This window comes from Cicer arietinum, chromosome 6, assembly GCF_000331145.2.
Source record: "Cicer arietinum cultivar CDC Frontier isolate Library 1 chromosome 6, Cicar.CDCFrontier_v2.0, whole genome shotgun sequence".
Lineage (NCBI taxonomy): Eukaryota > Viridiplantae > Streptophyta > Magnoliopsida > Fabales > Fabaceae > Cicer > Cicer arietinum.
In genome coordinates this window covers 9588539-9608564 of record NC_021165.2, presented here as the reverse complement: position 1 = coordinate 9608564, position 20026 = coordinate 9588539, and the positions used below count along the sequence as shown (strand labels likewise).

The 20026-nt window shown below is 29.0% G+C and overlaps 3 protein-coding genes across 8 annotated transcripts in view; 1 reads left to right on the top strand and 2 right to left on the bottom strand.

The window, feature by feature from the left end:
• Positions 1–736: 736 nt before the first annotated feature.
• Positions 737–6975, bottom strand: LOC101498088 (protein MALE DISCOVERER 2-like). 2 transcript variants are annotated; one of them, XM_004504239.4, is made up of 14 exons: positions 6457–6975; positions 5801–6218; positions 5570–5702; positions 5343–5414; positions 4810–4953; positions 4584–4727; positions 3958–4065; positions 3808–3869; positions 3281–3715; positions 2343–2533; positions 2113–2245; positions 1837–1994; positions 1560–1748; positions 737–1442 (listed from the first exon to the last, which is right to left on the bottom strand). In XM_004504239.4, the coding sequence occupies exons 2-14, from the start codon at positions 5898–5900 to the stop codon at positions 1182–1184; spliced, it is 2130 nt and encodes a 709-aa protein (XP_004504296.1). In that variant the 5' UTR covers positions 5901–6218; positions 6457–6975; the 3' UTR covers positions 737–1181. The 2 variants fall into 2 exon arrangements, with proteins under 2 accessions (XP_004504296.1, XP_012572327.1); XM_012716873.3 differs by having other exon boundaries at positions 5801–5985.
• Positions 6976–14589: 7614 nt separating this feature from the next.
• Positions 14590–19802, top strand: LOC101497765 (uncharacterized). 3 transcript variants are annotated; one of them, XM_027335206.2, is made up of 7 exons: positions 14590–14858; positions 16259–16711; positions 16826–16902; positions 17377–17413; positions 18250–18454; positions 18672–19116; positions 19460–19597. In XM_027335206.2, exons 2-7 carry the CDS (start codon positions 16330–16332, stop codon positions 19469–19471), a joined length of 1158 nt encoding a protein of 385 aa, XP_027191007.1. In that variant the 5' UTR covers positions 14590–14858; positions 16259–16329; the 3' UTR covers positions 19472–19597. The 3 variants fall into 3 exon arrangements, with proteins under 3 accessions (XP_027191007.1, XP_004504295.1, XP_073226578.1); XM_004504238.4 differs by having other exon boundaries at positions 14592–14858; positions 19477–19802; XM_073370477.1 differs by having other exon boundaries at positions 14593–14831; positions 19477–19802.
• LOC101497431 (uncharacterized) overlaps positions 18994–20026 on the bottom strand; it is a 16555-nt gene continuing 15522 nt past the window's right edge. The window contains exon 5 of one of the 3 annotated variants that reach the window (XR_003473192.2): positions 18994–19132. The gene's annotated coding sequence lies outside the window, so the exon portion shown is untranslated. The remainder of the gene's footprint in view (positions 19133–20026) is intronic. The other 2 variants (XR_003473191.2, XR_012163753.1) reach the window with 2 other exon arrangements.

Below are 20026 nucleotides of genomic sequence, written 5' to 3'. Positions count from 1 at the left end.
TGACACTTTAAGATGATTGATTCAATGCAAGCTTGGGTTGGAGTAGGGTAAGTAGTTGTCTTCTACTACTAGTACTAGTATAACTTATTATTCACTAATTGACATGCTTGTTCCTTTATGTAGTCTAGAAAAGTGTTGCTTTCAAATAATTCAATTGTAGGGGCCATATGGTTAATGGAACAAACTATTTAGGAGGACCCATTTTGCTGTTAACTTTTTTAGTTTCTTATGTTTCCTTTTCTGATACATATGTTAATTTTTGTATATTAAAAAATAACCCGGAAGTGGAAGGCTGAAAATGGTAAAATTGTACAGGATATAGGGGTGGGGACTGGAGTTTTTCATTTGTAATTGGTTTCACTAAATTAGGAAAGAGTTTAATAATTATGCAAGTAGAGGACAATAATATTGTGTTTACTAACGAAAATTAATTAAAACATCAAAGGACTTTCTGCTTGCATTAGTTGTAACGTATAAAAAGTTTATTTATATTTAACAAAAAAATGTGTTTTTAACTTTTGGCAAGGACTGAAAACTTACTATTTTTGTATTATATAGAAATAACTAAAATTGAACAAATTTTTTTAGAGATGAACAAAAAAATTTAGAGATGAAAGTATAAATATATCACTTTCTACTTTGAGTTTCCCTTATTAAAATGAAAAGTCCAGTTAATGAAAGATTTTAAGATTAACTCATCATTGCAATTTTGCTTAAAAAATATTGACTAGAGCTGTATAGAAGAAGTTGCATGCTTTACTGAGCCAGAGACAGCAATACAATATATATTATGTCAAGATTTTTTACATTCCAAGCTTCATCAACAAATACAATTTACAACACCCCACTTGCAAAATAACTTAACACACTTCCATTGGGACACAAGAATAGCTATGTTATTAATCACATGGACTTACAAAAGAACAAATGGAATCAAAAGAAAAAAAGAATTTGAGTTGCAAATATCATATAGCATTATCACAAAGCTACACTCTGTCAGCTTGGTACAGGTTAGGGAGAGAGGCTTGGCTTATAAACACAAACAAGCAATTCAGTAACTCAGTGCATGTTTGGAATCACGAGGGTACAGTGAATTTGTTGAAACTTCAAAATATAGTTTTTGACAAAATTACAGTGGCACACTGTGATTGTGTGAAATTGCTGTCAATTCATAAATGCTTTTAAGTGGCCTCCACCGACAAGATCTCTAGTTCAGCCCACCAGAGTGGAGAAAGTCTAGGGACTGCTTGCTCAGGTGATATAGAAAGCACATCCCTCAATTTCGAAGCTACTTCCTTCATTGTTGGCCTTAACCTTTGATCAGGTTGAAGACAATCTTTGATCACCTCACATATGACATCAAGTTCAATGTCTTTGAAGGACTCGAGCGTGGGATCAATCAAACAGCCGAAGCTTCGCTTATCATTCAAGTGGTCAGCAGCCTAGGAAATCGACGAAGATTTATTTATTAAAAGGCGTACAAGAATAAAGTTGCCACTAAAATTCTAAGAAAGGAGAGTTGTAAAGGAGAAAAATACAATATAACATTCTAAACTTACCCAATTCGCAAGATGGCCTTGTTCTTCAGAGTAAGGTAGTTTCCCTGAAATGATTTCAAGTAACAACATTCCAAAGTTATAGACATCGATTTCGGGACCTTGTTGGGGTGGCAAATCAGATTTCTTTGATTCATCTCCAGGTGTGCTGGCTGGTGATAATCCATTATTGCCAAAACTGATCTCTGAAATCTGAGAGCCCAATAGAACGGAGATGTGTTATTATTGAACATATAACATAAAATAGAAGCAAACAAAATGAGAAAAGAAATGTGCGTACCTTAGCAGCAAAGTCATCAGTTAATAATATAGAAACTGAATTGAGGTTGGAATGAGCTATTGGTGGATTCAGATCATGGTGCATGTACTGAAGACAATAAGCTGTTCCCATGATAACCCTCATCCTTGCACTCCAATCAAGATGTTCAACTTCCTTAACTGAAGAAAAACAAAAACATAAAAACATGACGATTTTTTCAGTACATACAACTCAAGCTTTTAATTGACTCAGATTTTTCAGTTTTCAAGCTAATAGCTTAAACAAAAATAGTGTTACCATGCAGATGCTCGAATACGCTTCCATTTGGAGCATACTCAAACACCATCATCCTTGCGAATGGTTCTTCTTCGTCACAGTAACCAATAAGATTGGTGAAGTTCTTATGGTTAACGCGGGATAGAGCATCAATCTGAAGCATTTAAGAAAAAAAAATAATTACCTAAAGTTAGTTTGAAAAATGAGAGTTTCTCAATGTTTTCATTTCGATCGAAATAAGAAGGAAAAACCTTTCTCCTATAGGCCATCTCCATGTTCTTTGACCAATCCTGAGAAGAAGTAACAATAGTAGTATCAACAGCAATCTCGACTCCACTGGACAGTGTTCCTTTATATACTGTGCACTTCTCAAAACTGTTAATGATATTGCTGAAATCTTCACATGCTGTCTCCAACTCTGCTCGATTCAACTTCGGGACCCCTACATTTCATATAAGCGTAGATATTAGTTAACAGGAATTTCTAACTCAAGCGAGCGTCCACATGACACTGGAGTCCAGACATAATTGATTTCTATAGGTGTACACTTCATTGCATAACAAGACAGAATCCATTTTCTTGCAATTGAATGTCTGTAATATAGCGAAAGACAATCACAAAATGATTACTATTTAAATTAAGGAGATTGATGCTTGAACAAGTGAATTTGATTATTTGCAAAAGGTTACCATAAGTCCATAATCTTTTGCAGAGGTATGCAGACTCACCTGTTCAATTTGTTCAGCATCATCTCAATAATTTGAATAGCAACAATTTTATGAATGGCTTTCATTTTTTAACAGCTATTCAACCACTTGAAAATGGAACTGTCTTGCTATGCAACATACCATCTTAAATGTCTACCTATATTAATCAGTTATGTCTGAGTCTCTGAGATAACTTCAACTTATCATCTCAATCAATGACTTTCATCAAATGTCAATGATTATATGCTACTTAAACTTGATTGAAATGTGTTCAAGCCTAACTATCCTCAAACATGTTTGAAGAATGTTATGAAAGCAAAATCTAATAATCTTCCAAATGTTATTTGGAATAAACACATCTCAGTTAAAAAATGAGTTTATTAAGACACCGGCTTTTATTTTATATGTTCGAGGAAAAAAAAACCACCAGGCGATAAGCTCAAGAGACAGGACATAATTGTTTTCACTTATTGCAGTATTACCTGTTACAAATGCCTTCTGCAACTGCCCACTTATTCCTGTCTTCCAGGGCTTGATTACTCTTGCAGCTCGTTTTCGCAAGATGCAAAGCATGATCACAATTAAAATGACCAAAGCAGCCACGCCAGAGATAACAATAATATATTTCCAGAGTTTTCCTGGAGCACCATTAGCTGAATTTGGTTGACTTGTTTGATTATCATGTGGAAAATCAGTAGGTGAATGTAGTGGTGCAGCTAACTGATTTTGCTTCTTATTGGCATCTGGCACAGCTGGGAAAGATCCACTACTTATGGAAATCGGAATAAGACTGATCTGTATAGCAGGTTCGCCACTAAAAGGTGCAGCTGCAAGGTTACTGGACTGATCAAGCAACTTACGACGTGCAGAACTGATTAGATTCGATAAATTTGGGTCAATCTCCGACTCATCAGAACCTACATGATGCAAGGTATGTTTTCAAAGTCAATTAAAAGCATATTTTTCAGTATCTCACATGCCTCAAATTCAATCAATATTCTCTACTCACTACGCAGATTGCCACAGTAATTCTCTTCAGAGTCATGAGAGGTAGCCTTTCCTAGCTTGAACCTTCAAATAAGAACATACACTATTAGCAAGTTGAAGATGATGAAAGAACAGCAAAAGATTGAAATGGGGAAAAATGTCGTCATCATACAGTGGCAATGGCAGCGACATGACATCAAAGCATCTTTTAAGTGCTCCTTTAATTGGAACAGCTAAAGAATCTGCTTTGTTCCATTGCTTGAGATCTCTATACCAAACACTGTTCATACCATGCAACAAAAGGTCAATAAAGAATTATACTGCCATGGTGATGATGCATAGAATTTAACAGATGAATGAAAAACTCCATCAGAATGAAGATCTCTATCTAACAAAGAAATACACAAGAACTTCACATAAAAACACAAATTAACTATTTCAGTTATGATGATAATATGTGAGATCTCAGACTGATTCACAGAACATCACTATGCTCATGGATCATATATTCTGCAAGGATATATCTAGAATAAGTAAATACAGGCACAATGGCACACTTAAAGTTTAATCAAATAAGTGGAATCTATTTCACAAGATGCCCGACCTAGTGGAAATAATTTACCAAAGACCACCCCAAATATATCATTATTTGCATGAGAATAAAATTTGTGAGAGTAAACAGTTCTTATGCTTCATTAACTTGTCCCTACATTCAAGTGAAACAAGAGGAAAGGAAGCATGCAATGGAAATAATTACTACGGTTTCTCGGTCAAGTAGAAAAATGAAGATATGCTTACCAATGTGCAAACTTTCTATTCTTGCACTGAAAGAAACTTGTCAGAGGTGATGAATAGTTGTCAATAAATAGTGATTTGGTAGGCAGCCCTATGCTCCTGAGCTCTTGAGAATCGTTGACTTCAATTTTATTTTCATGAACCAACCTAGGGAAAAATAAAAACTCATTGAAGGTAATGTCAAGAAATCTTACAAAATAGATTAAGCTAATAAAGAGAGTTAACTTACAATTGTTTTAACAACAACATCCTGCTGATTTCTGCAGGGATATTTCCAGTCAAATTATTCTCCCTTAAATCCAACAACTCCAGCTTTTCTAGATCTCCAAGTTCTTTAGGAATGGTGCCAGAAAAATTGTTCTTGCATAACACACTAATTCAAAGTAACAAAAGGAGCATATCTGAATTATAAGTGGAATGAAATATAAATTACTAGATTATGTCGACTGAACTGTTGGATTTTTAAATTTCGGAGGAAATAGCCTCTAATTTAGTCTTTCATTAAAGAGATAGATTAATGAAACTTTACAAAATTATAGAGTAGAAAAATGTAAATAAAGACAAAAATATTATGCAGATGCTCAAAGACACTATTATAAGATAAAATTCAATCAGATCTTTTTCCATTTCAATTTTAAACTTCTGTACAAAATCAGAACCAGTTAGTATTATAAGCTTCAGTTATATGTGTTTTACTTTTGACATATGGTAAACAAAGAATTGGGGGGCTGGAGTGACAGGAACATTGCGAAGAATCCTTACAGAGATTTTAAGTGATCAAGTTTCCCAAGATGAGGAGTCAATGTCCCTTCTAATGATAGCCCATTTAGGTCCCTACAAGAAACAACAAGAAGTCAGAAAATCCTATGAGCACAAAATATTCAGCATTGTATTCCCCTTAATCCAAATGGAAGCTTTCTTCAAACATCAAGAACTGCTACATGTATTACACTGGAAAACTTAAAAGGAAGAAAACCAAGGAAACTTACAGCATTTGCACTTTACCATCAACACAATGAACACCCAACCACTTGCAAGGATTGGAATCATTTGGATTCCAATTCAGCAGAGCACCATGAGGATCAGAAGTTATTCTAATCCGAAATTCCAACAAAGCAAATCCTGCAATATCAATTCCAATCACAACAACAACGTCAACAATCTCACATACATCTCATGAATTCATTGTAAATGGTAAAAGTACAATCCATGAAAATCACCTTCATCATTCAGAGACCAGCACTGTTGAATTCCCCAGAGAGAAATCAATCCAACATAAACTCTGAGCCATAATCCAAATCGATCCCATATACATTCCATTGCAGAAGACGCAAATTTGAATCTCTTTTGTAAGCAGAGAGCTATATGATATGTGAAATCATATGTACAAAATTGGCAGGTTTATCTGTACAGAGAAACCCTTGAGCCTTTTTTGAGATGAAGGTAACTAACTAGACAAAGGCAAAACTTGTATGTTACAATGGAAAGCAAAAACAATTGCAGATGTTGGGTCCAAAGATAACATCAGGGTCTCTCATTTTTCTATTAATCTTTTCCTTACAACCTTTTTCTCAACAAAGACATAATAAAACCAAGCTCAGTATCTTCCTCTAGATAATTCCCAACAATGTGGTTGAGCTGAAACAAAAAAAATAACAAAAAACAAAAAACCACACCCAGACAACCAATTAACAAAAAAAAAATTGAGTTTTTTTTTTCAACCCCAAATAAAATATACAAAGCTAATGATAAATCAAGGAAGGAATAAGAATAACCCTATTAGCAAGCAAACTTTTACGGGTATAATAAAAATGAAAATTTTTAAAACAAAAAAAGGAGAAAAAGTAAAAAGGTAAAGAAAGAATAGAATGATTACCATGCAAAGATGAGAAAAGGGTGAAGGAAAAGTCGTCCCTTTGTTGTGCTGAAATTGAAGAAATCAACAATGTTGAATGATGGTGCAATGCAAGTAATTGGTGGAGAGGGGGGATTGAGACCCAAAATGAATCAGAAAAAAAGGCAGCAAAAATTACAAGGAATAGATTATGTTATTAATTAATATCAATAAATTATATGAATAATGAAGAATTTGAGCGCGTAATTATTAAAATTGAAATGCTGCCTTTTTCACGATGATCTCAGAGGAATCTCTCTTCGATCATCGTCATCAGGTCTCTCTCTGTTTTTTTTGTTTTTCTTTTTCTCTTTCCCCCCTCTCTCTCTCTTACAATGTTGGATTGGTTTTTTTCTCTGTTTTTCTCGGTTTCTCTCTCATCAACACCCGCGCAAATTTTTCGCTCTCACAAAAAATATTCATTTCTAAAATTCGATCCTTATTTCCGAATAATTCGGACGCGCTTTTGTTGTTGTGATATTCATATTACCCGAAATTCCAACAAAGTCCTCTCTCTCTCTCTCTCTTATATTATATTATGAATTGCATTTTGCAACGGAAATGAAATGGTATTCGACTATTCGTGCTGTCACGAAAAAACTTTGTTGGCACAGACGTTTTACATTTTTTATTTGGATACTGAAAATTCAAAACGTTGAACATCCCATTTTCATATTCATCTATCGTTTTATTATTGGATATAATGCATGATCTCGTTTTAGTGTAACTAGCTAAGCAACCAGTAAAGTTAGATATTTTTACAGTTCTATAAACACGTTCTTTCCTACACTCAACTCTTCACTAAGGAGGTGGAAATGGTCTAAACAATCCAAAGAGTTTAATACCGACTCCAAATTTATATTATTTTTAAATTAATTAAATATAAAATAATGATGTGGGTTTAAATGATTAATATTGGATAGTATATAGAGGTGAAGGAGTAGGCTAGCAATCATAATTTTGGCTATCCAATTTTTTAATAAGTTGGTGTATTTTATATTTAATTATTTGTTAAAAATTAATAGAAGCATAATAATTAAAAAAATATTATTTGATTGATAAATTTATTTGTATTATTATAAATTTTTTAATTTCTACAACAACTATAAATATAATTTTGTCAGCAATAAAAATTGTGAAAAATAATGATGAATTCATTACAACTTTATCGTTTTTGTTTATATTGGATACCTAATAAAATTGTGGCTAGTTTGGCCCATTTCTTTTCTCAAATAGAAAGAATGTTCTGTTTATAAACAAACATTAATATTGTTAGTTAAATTAATAAATTTTTATTTGTCAAAAATTGAACTTTAGTTATTTTATTTTTCTAATATTTTTAACTATAAATAAGTTAAATATTAAATATATAAGACATTTATTCATATTTGTAATACTATAATATATAATATATAAGACATGTTAAATATTAAATATATAAAATTTTAATGTCGAATTTTTTTATAGTCCTAGCTTATTTGACATATCAATGCTCTTGTATTCCCCGGAATCCTCTAACAAGGAGGTGTATTTGTGAAAATGAAGTGTTTGAGTTCATTTTAATCATAGGCAGACTTGTGCATTCCGTTATGTGTGTTGCTACTATTGGGCTTCGGCTGCATTGTTGGGCTAGTCCGGCATTCATTGTTTTGTGGGCTTTTCCTTGTTTTTATTGTGGGCGTTTCCCTTAAGATAGAAAGTTGGCTTTTGTACTTTTCAATTAATTTTATACCTCTAAATTGTTTAAAACTCAAAATTGTCTTTAAAATTTTTATTGATTGAATAGTAAAAACAAAATTACTTCAAAATTTCACCCCCTCAACTAAATTTTCAATACGTAAAACTTTTCAATTAAAATATTAGTACATTTATGTTACCGAAAATTTCACCACCAAATTTACGGTAAAATATTTATAATACCGAAATTTGTACCATGAAAATTTTCAATAGTTACATTTACCTTACCAAACATTAAAAAATTCTGGTAGTTACATTTTTCTTACTGAAAATTTCAATTTTTTTGAAATATCCAGTAGTTATTCTACTTAACCGGAAATATTAAAAATCTGGTATGTTATTTATTTTTTTTTAAATAGAGATAAAAAAACACAAGCAATATGTGGATTTTTGTAATAATAATAACAATAATAATAATAATAATAGAGTAAATTATATTAATAAAATAAATTAAATTAAATTGAACAAATAAAATACATTAAATTAAAGAAAAAAAATACCACAAATTAAAAAAATACATTAAATTCAAATTTTATTATTATTATTTTTATTTATTAGACAAAAAAAAAACAAGTCGTTTGTTTTGACACATCTATTTAACCGCATTTTTTTCTCTAATTTAATGTATTTTATTTTAATAATATAATTTTGATTTTTTTAATTATTTTTAATTTATTTAAAAAATAAAAATACTATTAATAAAATAAAATATATTAAATTGAAGAAAAAAAACTGCATCAAATGGTTGACTTAATGTGCCAAAAACAAATAACATGTCCTTAATATTTCGCCGAGAAAATAACAACATATTTACTTAACAACTCCCTGCTATTTTTATTGCGAATATTTTATAAAATGACAACTTATTTTCTTAACAACTCCCTCCTGCTTCTATTCCGATCTAATAAACAAAATAATAATAATAAAATATTGTTGATGTAATTAAAAAATAATAATAAAAATATTTAAAAAAATATAGATTTTTAATAATATAATTTACTTTATTATTATTATTACTATTATTAATATAATTATATTTTATTATTTAATTTGTTAATAATATTTTATTTTTTTAAATATTATAATTATTTTTATTTTATTAAATAAATAATTTTGTAATTGTAAAAATGAGAAGAAAAAAAATTTGTTAGTCTAATACATGGTCGCATCTTGGGGAAATTTCAATGAGGAATTAAATTTCCGGTGAACATCTCACAAATTTTAAATTTTCGGTAGTTATAAATCAATATCGTAAATTTCATTTTTGAAAATTTTGAGAGTACCACCAGAAAATTTAAAATTTCTAATATTGAAAATAAATACCGGATATTTCAAATTTCCGGTTGGTACTCCTGGAAATTTCAATTTTTTTTTGAAATTTCTGATATTGATTTATAACTACCAGAAATTTCAAATTTTCCTGAAAAAAAAAAAATAAATTCAACCGCACTCACTTTTCCGAAAAACACAACTTGTGGGGGTATGAGGAAACTTTTTGATTTTTACAGTTTTATCGAAGGTATTTTGGATATTTCAAACATAATTTTTTTAAATAGAGAATATAAAATTAATTGAGGGAGTACAAAAGACAACTTTATTGAAGACATTGTTTTTACTAGTCACATGGCTTAGAAATTGTGAAGCATATTTTTTACCCAATAATTTTGTGAAGTTTTCTTTACTAAATTAATTGATATAAATTATCAGAGTAAAATATTTTATATCATCAACAAATCAAACTAATCATATATTTGTTAAAAGTAGTTATAGTTAAAATTAAACATTTTTAACAAATCAAACTAATCATATATATATATATATGTTAAAAGTAGTTATAGTGAAAATTAAACATTTTTAATAATCCACTTATTATAATTAAATGATAATATAAAAAATCATTACACTATATTCTATATAAATTAAATATTTTCTAATGGTCATAGAAAACCCAGTCTAGGCATATAGTAATGCATATAATAATTTCATTCCTTTGGTCACACATTCATTCTTCGGTCAATGATGGGTTCTCAACTTCAATACACAGCAAGCACCCAATGCCACGTAAGTCTAAAGAGAGTAAGAAATTAAACTAAAACCTTATGGTTAATTATTATATTAACGATTCAGTCACTCAATATATATTACTACTATAATATATGCACAACAACTAATTGAAAATTATATTTTTCACAAGACCAAAACAATCATTGTTACAAAAATAATATTAAAACGGGATAATGTGTACCCCGAAATTTTTTTGAATGAACTAAACTCTAGAATTAACATATTTGATATAACAAGTTTTATGTATCTACCTCTAAAATTTTTATACACTCATTTAATATTTTATTTATTTATTTCATTCTATGACATTATCAATATTTCAATTTTATCGATTTATTTTCTCTCTTTCAAAACGTAGAAGATAGTGTATGATGTACATCGAAGATTTTCCTTCATTTAAAACAGTTTTATGAAGCGCTTATTATGAGACATGATTCTCCTTTATGGGTCAATCAAATAATGCTGAATTTTGTAGTATTTTATAGTTGTAGATCGTCGATGCATGTCAGTAATAATAAAATATTATATAATATGCTATATAGGTTGGGTGTCCTCATCCATGAAACAATTAAAAACACGTCCAATTCTTTGAAAGATTCGTATGCATCTTATTATATTGTAAAATGTCAACTCTAATGTATATAAAGACAAAATCAACCCAATGTTTTCACAATTCTTAATATCCATTGATAGGGTCTCTAATTTTTCACTCTCTGCCAATTAGCTTTAATATTAATTCTTCGAATATCTGTCATACCACACACACTCTGATCAAAGTTTGTATTCATATGAAAATGATCAGCACATATTATGGGAGAGGCATGTTTTCTTTGTTTGGTCTCTACATAGTCTCAGACAGTGCCACATTCCTCATTTTCATATATACCAAACATATTTTCATTTTCAAACTTGTCTCCCTCCCGGTTCTTCTGCATATTGCATAATAATTTATTAATTAACTAATACTATAATATGGCTCTATTCACATGGAGCACATGATTTATAATAGTAAGTTAGCTAGATTATTGAAACTAACTTTCAAGACTATATGTGGCAACAAACAATTTTATATTTGCAAAATTCCAAATCCATTATATTATTTTAATAATTGATTTTGTATTTTAAAACGTCTAGAAAATAATTTTTGATCATAAATATATATATGATACATGCTATTTTTGCTGGTAATTTAAAAGAAAAGAAAAGTTCTAAGACACACAAAAAAGAAAACAAAGCTAGATTGAAAGAGGTAATTATAATGAAAATTGGAGCACTTTTCAACATTCAACAAAAAACCTGGAGTAGGAAATTAACGCCGATAATAATAATAAATATATTGGGGGATTGACAAAGACATCACTAGGTAAATTAACCACATGACATATATGGTTGCGGTGTATTCAACAAATTAAAAGAGTTTGGTGAATCATAAGTCAATAAAGTTGATATAAATTTCAACTTCCTCCTCTATTTCTTTTTGAACAAAGCTTTCAATTTGTCAAATGTTTTGCTAACAAATCCTCTGCTTCCCAATTCCCATAGCGATATAAATAAACTTATTATATAGGTCAAAAAGTGAAATCTTAGTTAAAGGATCAATTATCCTTAATTTGCTTGGTTTAGTTTTATTAATACCATTTGTGTTTTGATTATAATAATAATACAAAGCTTGGACTTATGTAGGTGATCAAAAAGTGGAATCTTACTTTATGGATCAATGATTTAGCAATTGTGCCAAGTTTAGTAATACTATAGCTTTTATTATAAAAATACAAAGTTTGGACTTTGATATTCTAACTTCAATAATTATAATTTCTTTTACTTCCACACGATTGGAAATCTACAAAAGGGAGTCAACATTCTAGTCATATAGCTTTAGCATGCAATTAAGAAAATAAATTACAATTTGTCAAATAACCAATAATTGTGAAATGCAAATTTCTCACCGGTTACTATTGATCAAAGTGTCTTCAAAAACTAAACTATATATACACGGCCTTATTAATAATTCAATACATTTCCCACCAAAATTGACTTTATAAAACCTCACATTACTACATTACTAGTTACTAGTATTATAATAAGTTTTTTTTTTTTTTGAAATAAGTATTATAATAAGGTTAATTGTTCCGATCCCTAATATTCTATACCAAAAATGAGACGTCATGGTTACATGGACATATCAAAGAAACCTGTGGAAGCATATGACATTTAAAGAAGAAAATAATACTATAAGAAAGTAGCAATCGAAAAATTCCACATATTGACAGAAAAACAGTGGTATGAAAATGAGAACAAAGTCTTAGTTTAGGTGGGAACAAATTGAAAGTTTGACGAAGGAAAGGGACCCATTACATACGTGCATGTTTATAGATATATAGACTTAATTAGCATGCTGAATTATTAAACCAACAATAATGAAATTTTTATGCCTCGTTTTTTTAAATTTATATGTCACTTTTTTTTTTATTAAGTATGTCAAATATTTTTTAATAGCAATTATTTTGAACAACAAAAGGAATAATAATTAATTAAAAATAAGATCATGTGCTAAAAAGAAAAATAATAAATAAATAAGTGTAACAATTTTAAACTTATAACAAAAATAAAAAAACTGATAAGTGATAAATAAGTGTAACAATTTTACAAAGTTGTTCTCATTAATACTAACTAATATCGAATAAAGAAGACTATAAAACTTACACTCTATAGAAAAAATCTATAAAATTAATAAACTACTCACAGAGAAAAAAAAAATAATGATCCTTACCCCTACTCAAGAACCACTTCGAAGACTACACCTTGATATATTCTACAACACTTAGTTCATCTTGAGATTTGTTTAATTAGAAAAATACAATCACTCTTGGTCACAAATAGATTTTTTTTTTAAATGTAATGCAAATATGAAAATCATACTCTTTCTCCTCCCCTTGTTACCTCTACCGAAGGACATGAAGCTATTGCACAAAACGAACAAATCATGGTAGCAAATAGTAACCCTAAAGCTATTTTATTCTTTCATGTGGACACAACTTGTATAATGACTTCAGGAGTCTCTATGTAGTAACAAAATTTAAGAGAAATTCAAACCAATGATTTTTTATTAACATTCTCTTCTTCTTCAAATAGAGCAATCGCCCCGCCCTTCCTTTAGTTTTTTTTTTTTTTTTTAATGGCAAAATATATTAGACACAACCAAAGGAAAAAAAAAAGTACAAGGAATACTCAAAAGACAAACATTAAATAAAACCAAAACAAAGAAAGAGGAAGAAGAGGCACAACCAAGACCAACCCCCGCTTAGAGAACCAAAATCGAAAAATGACAGTTGTGATTTTTTGTCGGGAAACCTTTGATCGACAGTGGCTTATGGTCATTTTTTAGCTCAGAATCACCTATTTTAGTTTTGTTTTTGAATTTTGTTCGTGATTTTGTCATTTGACAATTGTTTTGTGTGTCGTCTTGATGTGACGTTATGAGGTTTATTTGGTTAAGATTAACTCTGATCCATTACAAACTTTAGCAATGACATTAACGTTGTCAACATTGTAGATCCAAATGTATTGATAATCCAAACACTTCAATTTCGCCACATTTGTAGACATTTTGATGTTTTGTCCTATTAATCTAGATGTTGTGAGTTGGTTCACATATTTATCCTTTTTTATTTTAACCATTTTGAATTTGATCTCGATCAATGCATTTTATCAATTTGAATGAATGAATATAATTTATTTTATAAAAAAACATTTAAGAGAAAACATACTTAAGGAAAAAGAGAGTACAAGAATAGTCCAACTTGATATATAATAAAACATTTAATTAAAAAAAAAAAACAAAGTTATGAAATATATATATATATATGGTTGTAGAGAAAATCAAAAAATGTAGATTATTTATAAGGATTGATGAACGTTTATTTTGTAACATTTGATAAAGTTTTTTTAAGCTAAAAATTTATTAGGTACATAAATCTAATTCATAAAAGAAAAAGGGTTAAAAAATATAGTTGCAAGAAAAATTGATAATATTAGTAGCTAAATGTAATGTTGTTTGAGAAAATACTAGTAGTATATGACAAGAAGAAAAGAAGAGAGGTCAAGTTAAAAAAATAATAAAGATAATCACGAGCAAGAGAGAGAGAAAAATGCAGAGGTAGATTTTTACAACTGTCAATTAGGGTAGGAGGAGTTGTCACATGATTTGCAACAGTACAAAAAGTGACCAGTAACATATCTGTATCCATTATGTAAGTTTATTACAATTTAAACACAACTACTAGTATAGCCTGTCCAAATTAATATTATTCATTCTTAATTTTCTTTTTTTCTCCCTTTTCAACCATAAATAAATTAAAAGTCTTCCTATAATATCTTATACTTATCATCACTACAATTCTTCTTCTGCTCATCAACTCATCATCATATACCATATATCAAGTTTACATTCCCCTCTCTTCAAAAGCTACCATGATCAGAGAATAATTCTCTTCACTTCACTTCAACAATTCTTTTGTTTATGTATCTGATCATTCTTCAGTAGCCTTGGAACAGAAGTAAGAGTCACATCATCATTTTCAATGGTTAGTAATTTTGTATTTAAGGGAAAAAATTGAACACAATTTTTCTAGCTAATTTCTTTTGCTATTGTTTATTGAGCAAGTCATTAATTATATACTTTACATATCATTCATCTCTATCTTCATGGGTTTCTTCTTCTCCATCCCTTTTGTGATGTACATAATCATGAATCTTTTTTCAGACTATAAAATGATTCATCTTATATTAATTAGTTATCTTATACATATATATATATATGTAACTTTTAATAATCAATTCCTTACTGTTTTTGACATAAATTTTTCCATTACTGAATATTTCCTTCAAAATTAAGAAGATGATCTTTCTTCTGCTTTGTGCATGATGATTTGCAGTGTTTTGAATATATATGTGTGTCTATATATTTAATACATGTGCTTATGTAAGTTTAAAAGTTTTTCTTTTGCTGATATATATGAAGGGATCAAAGAACAACAATTAAATAAAAGATATATAAATCAGATATAATCATTTTGTCTTTTGAAACAAATGAAAGTTGTAGATACCAATGTGTCCTGTCACCTTGTTCTTTTCCAACAAATGCTCACACAAGATATCATATGAAAAAACCTGAATATAGATAAAATGGCAAAAAAAAAATGAGTATACCCTTTTATGTTCAATTTGTGAGTTAACTTATATCTCAGTACTGCTATTGCTAGTGGTTAAATGAAAACCATAAATAAAATGACCTATACTAATCTCTTTTCATACAAATTGTACTTAACATGTTCTTTTCTTCTTTCTGATTAACAGTAACTTTCATTAGGTGATTCACAGAAAGTACTTTTAACACATGTTCACATATATATGTAGCTAGATCTGAATCTGACATATCTGTCAGAAATTTTATTCATAGTTCTAATTTCATGGTAGAGTAGAAATGTTGGTTGCATTCTTTTTATTAAAATTCTTGCCTTTTTAACCTACTATAGTACTAATCTACAAAGCCACTCTTTAATATCCTCTCTCATTAATTCTCACTGTTACTTTCATTCATTTCTTGCTGTCTACTTTTTACAATCACACTGTTTAATTATTACCATGGCATTCTAGCATTTCACTCTATATTTTTTAAGTTTTAAAGCTTAGTAATTGTTGTAGATATGCATGCTACAACACATTCTCATTATTTATAGTTATCTATTAATGTGATGAAAAAAAATAAAATGCTACATAGGAATACATAGAAATAACAAAAACAATTTTTAATTTTGATATTTTCTTTGTTTTCAGATAATTGTTTATTTTAAAAGTCTCTTATCTCCGACTCTTAATAAATAAAACTATCACAAATTTAAAAAAAAATAAAAATAGAAAATATTTTGACTAAGTAATGAGATCCCAAGTCATCCTTTTTAATTACTTTGATTGTTTGTTTCAGACATGAAAAGATAATTTGCAAAAAATAAATAAATTTGGATTGAAGTTGGAGAGCAAGAAGAAGTAGAGTTAATGAAAATGTCAGATGGAAGTGAGAATCATGAGAATGAAAGGAGTGGGAATAAGAGTGAAGAACAAGGTGAGGACACTTCAATGGGATCTTCATCACATAATAATAAGTGCTCAATATCATTTGACTTGAATGAAGAAGCAAGTAGTGATGAAGATAAAATTAACAACAAGAATAATAATAATAATAATGAAGCATGTGATGATGAGAAAAATGAAAAGGATGATGATGAAGAAGGTACTTCAAGTTCAACAAAAAATAGAAGTAGTGAAAGAAGAAATGGTGTGAGACAATATGTAAGATCAAAGATGCCTAGACTTAGGTGGACTCCTGATCTTCATCACTCATTTGTGCATGCTGTTGAAAGGCTTGGGGGACAAGAGAGTAAGTAATATATTTTGTTAATTAAAAGAGAAAACTATGCCCTAATTAATAGTGAATTTGTTTTATGGATTGAAGTTAATGAACATTTTGTCTACATTAATATTAATGGTGCAGGAGCAACACCAAAATTGGTGCTTCAGCTTATGAATGTGAGAGGACTCAGCATTGCTCATGTCAAGAGTCACTTGCAGGTAAGACAAAATTTGGCTGGATCATACATATAACTTTCTTTAATAAGAAAAATATAAAACTGTACAATTTTGTTTTTATGAAAGAAAACTGTACAGCTACAATATTAACCCTTAATATTTTTTCTTTCACATAAAATATTGAGAAATCTATGTAGATCAATTAATTAATTTTTCTGCAGCTCATCCGTGTCCTCCGGGGGATAATGTTTGAGGCTCTGTTTAATTTTATTTTTATTTATTTTAATTTTGTATGATAAGTTTTCTAAATTCATTAATATATATATTCAAACAATTTGTATTTTTTAAATTATTCAAAAAAATTAGAAGCAATTTCATGTTTTTCTTCTTTATATTTTCCCTCTCTAATTTTTAAGTATAGTATTAATTTTTTATCTTTGAATTAGATTTTGTCCTTTAAAGTTTTGGTGTATAATTTTCACAAATCGTTTTATGGCTATGTAATTTTCATTTCAGATGTATCGAAGCAAGAAACTTGACGAATCTGGACAAGGTGAGAAGACTATTTTAAATATTATTAGGCTTAATAAAATATAAATGAAAAAGTTCATGAAACATTTTTGGATTAAATGCAGTAAAAATATAGGTATATGAACTGTGTTCCCAAGAGATTAATTAGCCAAATGAGTAATACCAAGAAGATTCAATGTTTGATCTCTGCGCACTACTTATATTTTTCTCCTTTTCAAAACAAATCAACCATTTGAGTAAAAGAGAAATAAAATCAACCATTAACATTTATATATATATATACACATTGTGCATGAATGAAATTACAGATATTGAGAAATGTACTTGATCACATTTATTCTATATTATCTCAATAAAAAATTAAGTTTATTATGTAAACTATCCTCTGTGACTAATAAATTGGTCATCAAAAATAAAAAAGTATATATTAAATGAGATATATTTTAAATATATATTATCGTTAATTAGGAGATAAATTATTGATATTTACTTAGAGCTTAATTTTCATACATTGATAATATAAAAAGTTTTACATAATTAACACATTATGATCATCATATACATGATTTTAGAAGTAGTTATCTCAAAAATTATATATTATTGATAATATTTTAACAATTGTATTTGATTGATAATATATAATTTTTTTTTACATTAACTGTATATATAAATTAAATTAAATTCATTTGAAAACGTATAGTAAATATTAATTATGTTTATATTTTATTTTAAAAAAGATTATACTAATTTTATTTATATTTTATTTAAAAAAATTATTCCACAAAGGCTTAGGGTTACTTTATTTTAGCCAAATATTTTATTCGGACAACTGATTCATGTACACTTTTCACTTTGCAGTGCTAAGTCCAACACACAGATCAACCTATGAGCTAGGTCGTATTTCTCATGTACCTCATCAGTCCATGATTCCTCATCAACATTTCAAGATGGCAAATGGTGGAATTATACTAGAAACTAACTACAACCACCACAATTATAATTTCCATTCACTCCTGCATCCCTCATCCTTATCACATTCACATTCAAAGACCATCAATCCAAGGTAACAATGCATACATTTTAATTTAATTAGAGGTTATCCAATATTGTTTTAGTCCAAACGTGGATTTAGTTATTTTTAGTAAATTTTAATAAAATATTATACTTTTTTATTTATTGATATGGAATTCAATTTTTTTATCAAAATAATAAGGTCACACTCTTAATTATCAAAAAAACCATTTTACAATAATCCATATTTAAAATACCTTTCCATATAGGCACAATCAATGGTACTTAAATCAATCTTCAAGACCAAGCTACATCAGCAATGAAATTATCTCCTCAACAGCCTTACATACGCAAGGAAGATCAATAGCTAATTCTAACCAACTTCAACTAATGGATACTACTACTACCACCACCACACTTGCTCCTATGAGACCAAGCCAATTTCTTGAAGAGAAAAGGTGGCCACCATTAGATATCTTCAACAATCATCATTGGAGAAAAAATTTACATACCAATGTTTCTACTAATACTACTGGACCACAATCTTTTGCATATCATCAATTTGGCTCCGCTACATCAACATCACTTAGACCAAATGAGGTGAGCTTTGGAAACAACACAAGAATAAACAGGGAAAATCTATCAAGCATCAATGAGCACCACAACTATTTCCACAATTCAAAGCTAGAATTTGATCCTCCATTTAGGATTAAGGTAACATTCATATATACTACAAAAAAAATGAATTAGAGATTATACATTGTCAATATAAAACAGTTTTATATTAACATTCAATGAAAATTCATTATATTGTCACGTCACCTCACTTTTGTATATTTTGAAAGTGACAGTGTGATGTGAAAAAATAATGTTTTTTATATAATTGATCAAGATGAAAATTAGTCACGGTAAAAAATAAAATCCCTCTCAAATCATGTCAGACTTAATTTAATGACTCGTTTAAAGAAATTAGACGTTTTTCCTAAACTTCGGTGGGAGCGGAAGAAAATAAGATACATATGTTATTTCTTTACTTTCCTTTCTTAACCATTCGTAGATCTTTTGTTAATGCAGTTGGATGAAGAAACATTGCATAAAGACAAAAAATGGGTGCCTGATTTACAACTGAGTTTAAGTCAAACAAATGACAAGAATGATGGCAAGAGTGATGGTTTCAGAGAAATCAACACCAAACTCTCACTTTCTTAGAATTGATTTATCCATGTCAATAATAATAATAATATATATGCAAATAAAACAACCTATAGTCGATCATAAATTTGTGAGAGATGATATTTATTGATACTAAAAGAAAGTTACAAAATTACATGATGCTCCAATACCAATTGTTGGTTTACCAATACATATTTCATTAGGATGAGCTTCTTTACAAGTTTTCATCCAAAGTGTTATTTATTTATTGTTTCCTTAGATAAGCGGAAAAAAAATTTAAGATGGAATTCTGAAGAGGTATTACAAAGTGTTATAAATCAATGGAAATGTTCAAAAATATCAAATTTTTATTTGATCCGAATCAGAGATCGATCATATAGCCATGACGATATTTATCTTTGTTTGGAGATTAGGAGGGAAAGGGAGGGAAGCACTTAATTTGGAGGGAAAG

Bases quoted from the DNA above. Each gene is read 5' to 3' on its own strand.
- LOC101498088 (XM_004504239.4), bottom strand. From the start codon at position 5,900: ATGGAATGTATATGGGATCGATTTGGATTATGGCTCAGAGTTTATGTT. The intron at 4,066-4,583 runs GTAAGCATATCT...TGGTATGAACAG, and splicing joins AATAGAAAGTTTGCACATTG to TGTTTGGTATAGAGATCTCA. The intron at 2,534-3,280 runs GTAATACTGCAA...TATGAAATGTAG, and splicing joins GCAGAAGGCATTTGTAACAG to GGGTCCCGAAGTTGAATCGA.
- LOC101497765 (XM_004504238.4), top strand. From the start codon at position 16,330: ATGAAAATGTCAGATGGAAGTGAGAATCATGAGAATGAAAGGAGTGGG. The intron at 18,455-18,671 runs GTAACAATGCAT...CTTTCCATATAG, and splicing joins TCAAAGACCATCAATCCAAG to GCACAATCAATGGTACTTAA. The intron at 19,117-19,476 runs GTAACATTCATA...TTGTTAATGCAG, and splicing joins ATCCTCCATTTAGGATTAAG to TTGGATGAAGAAACATTGCA.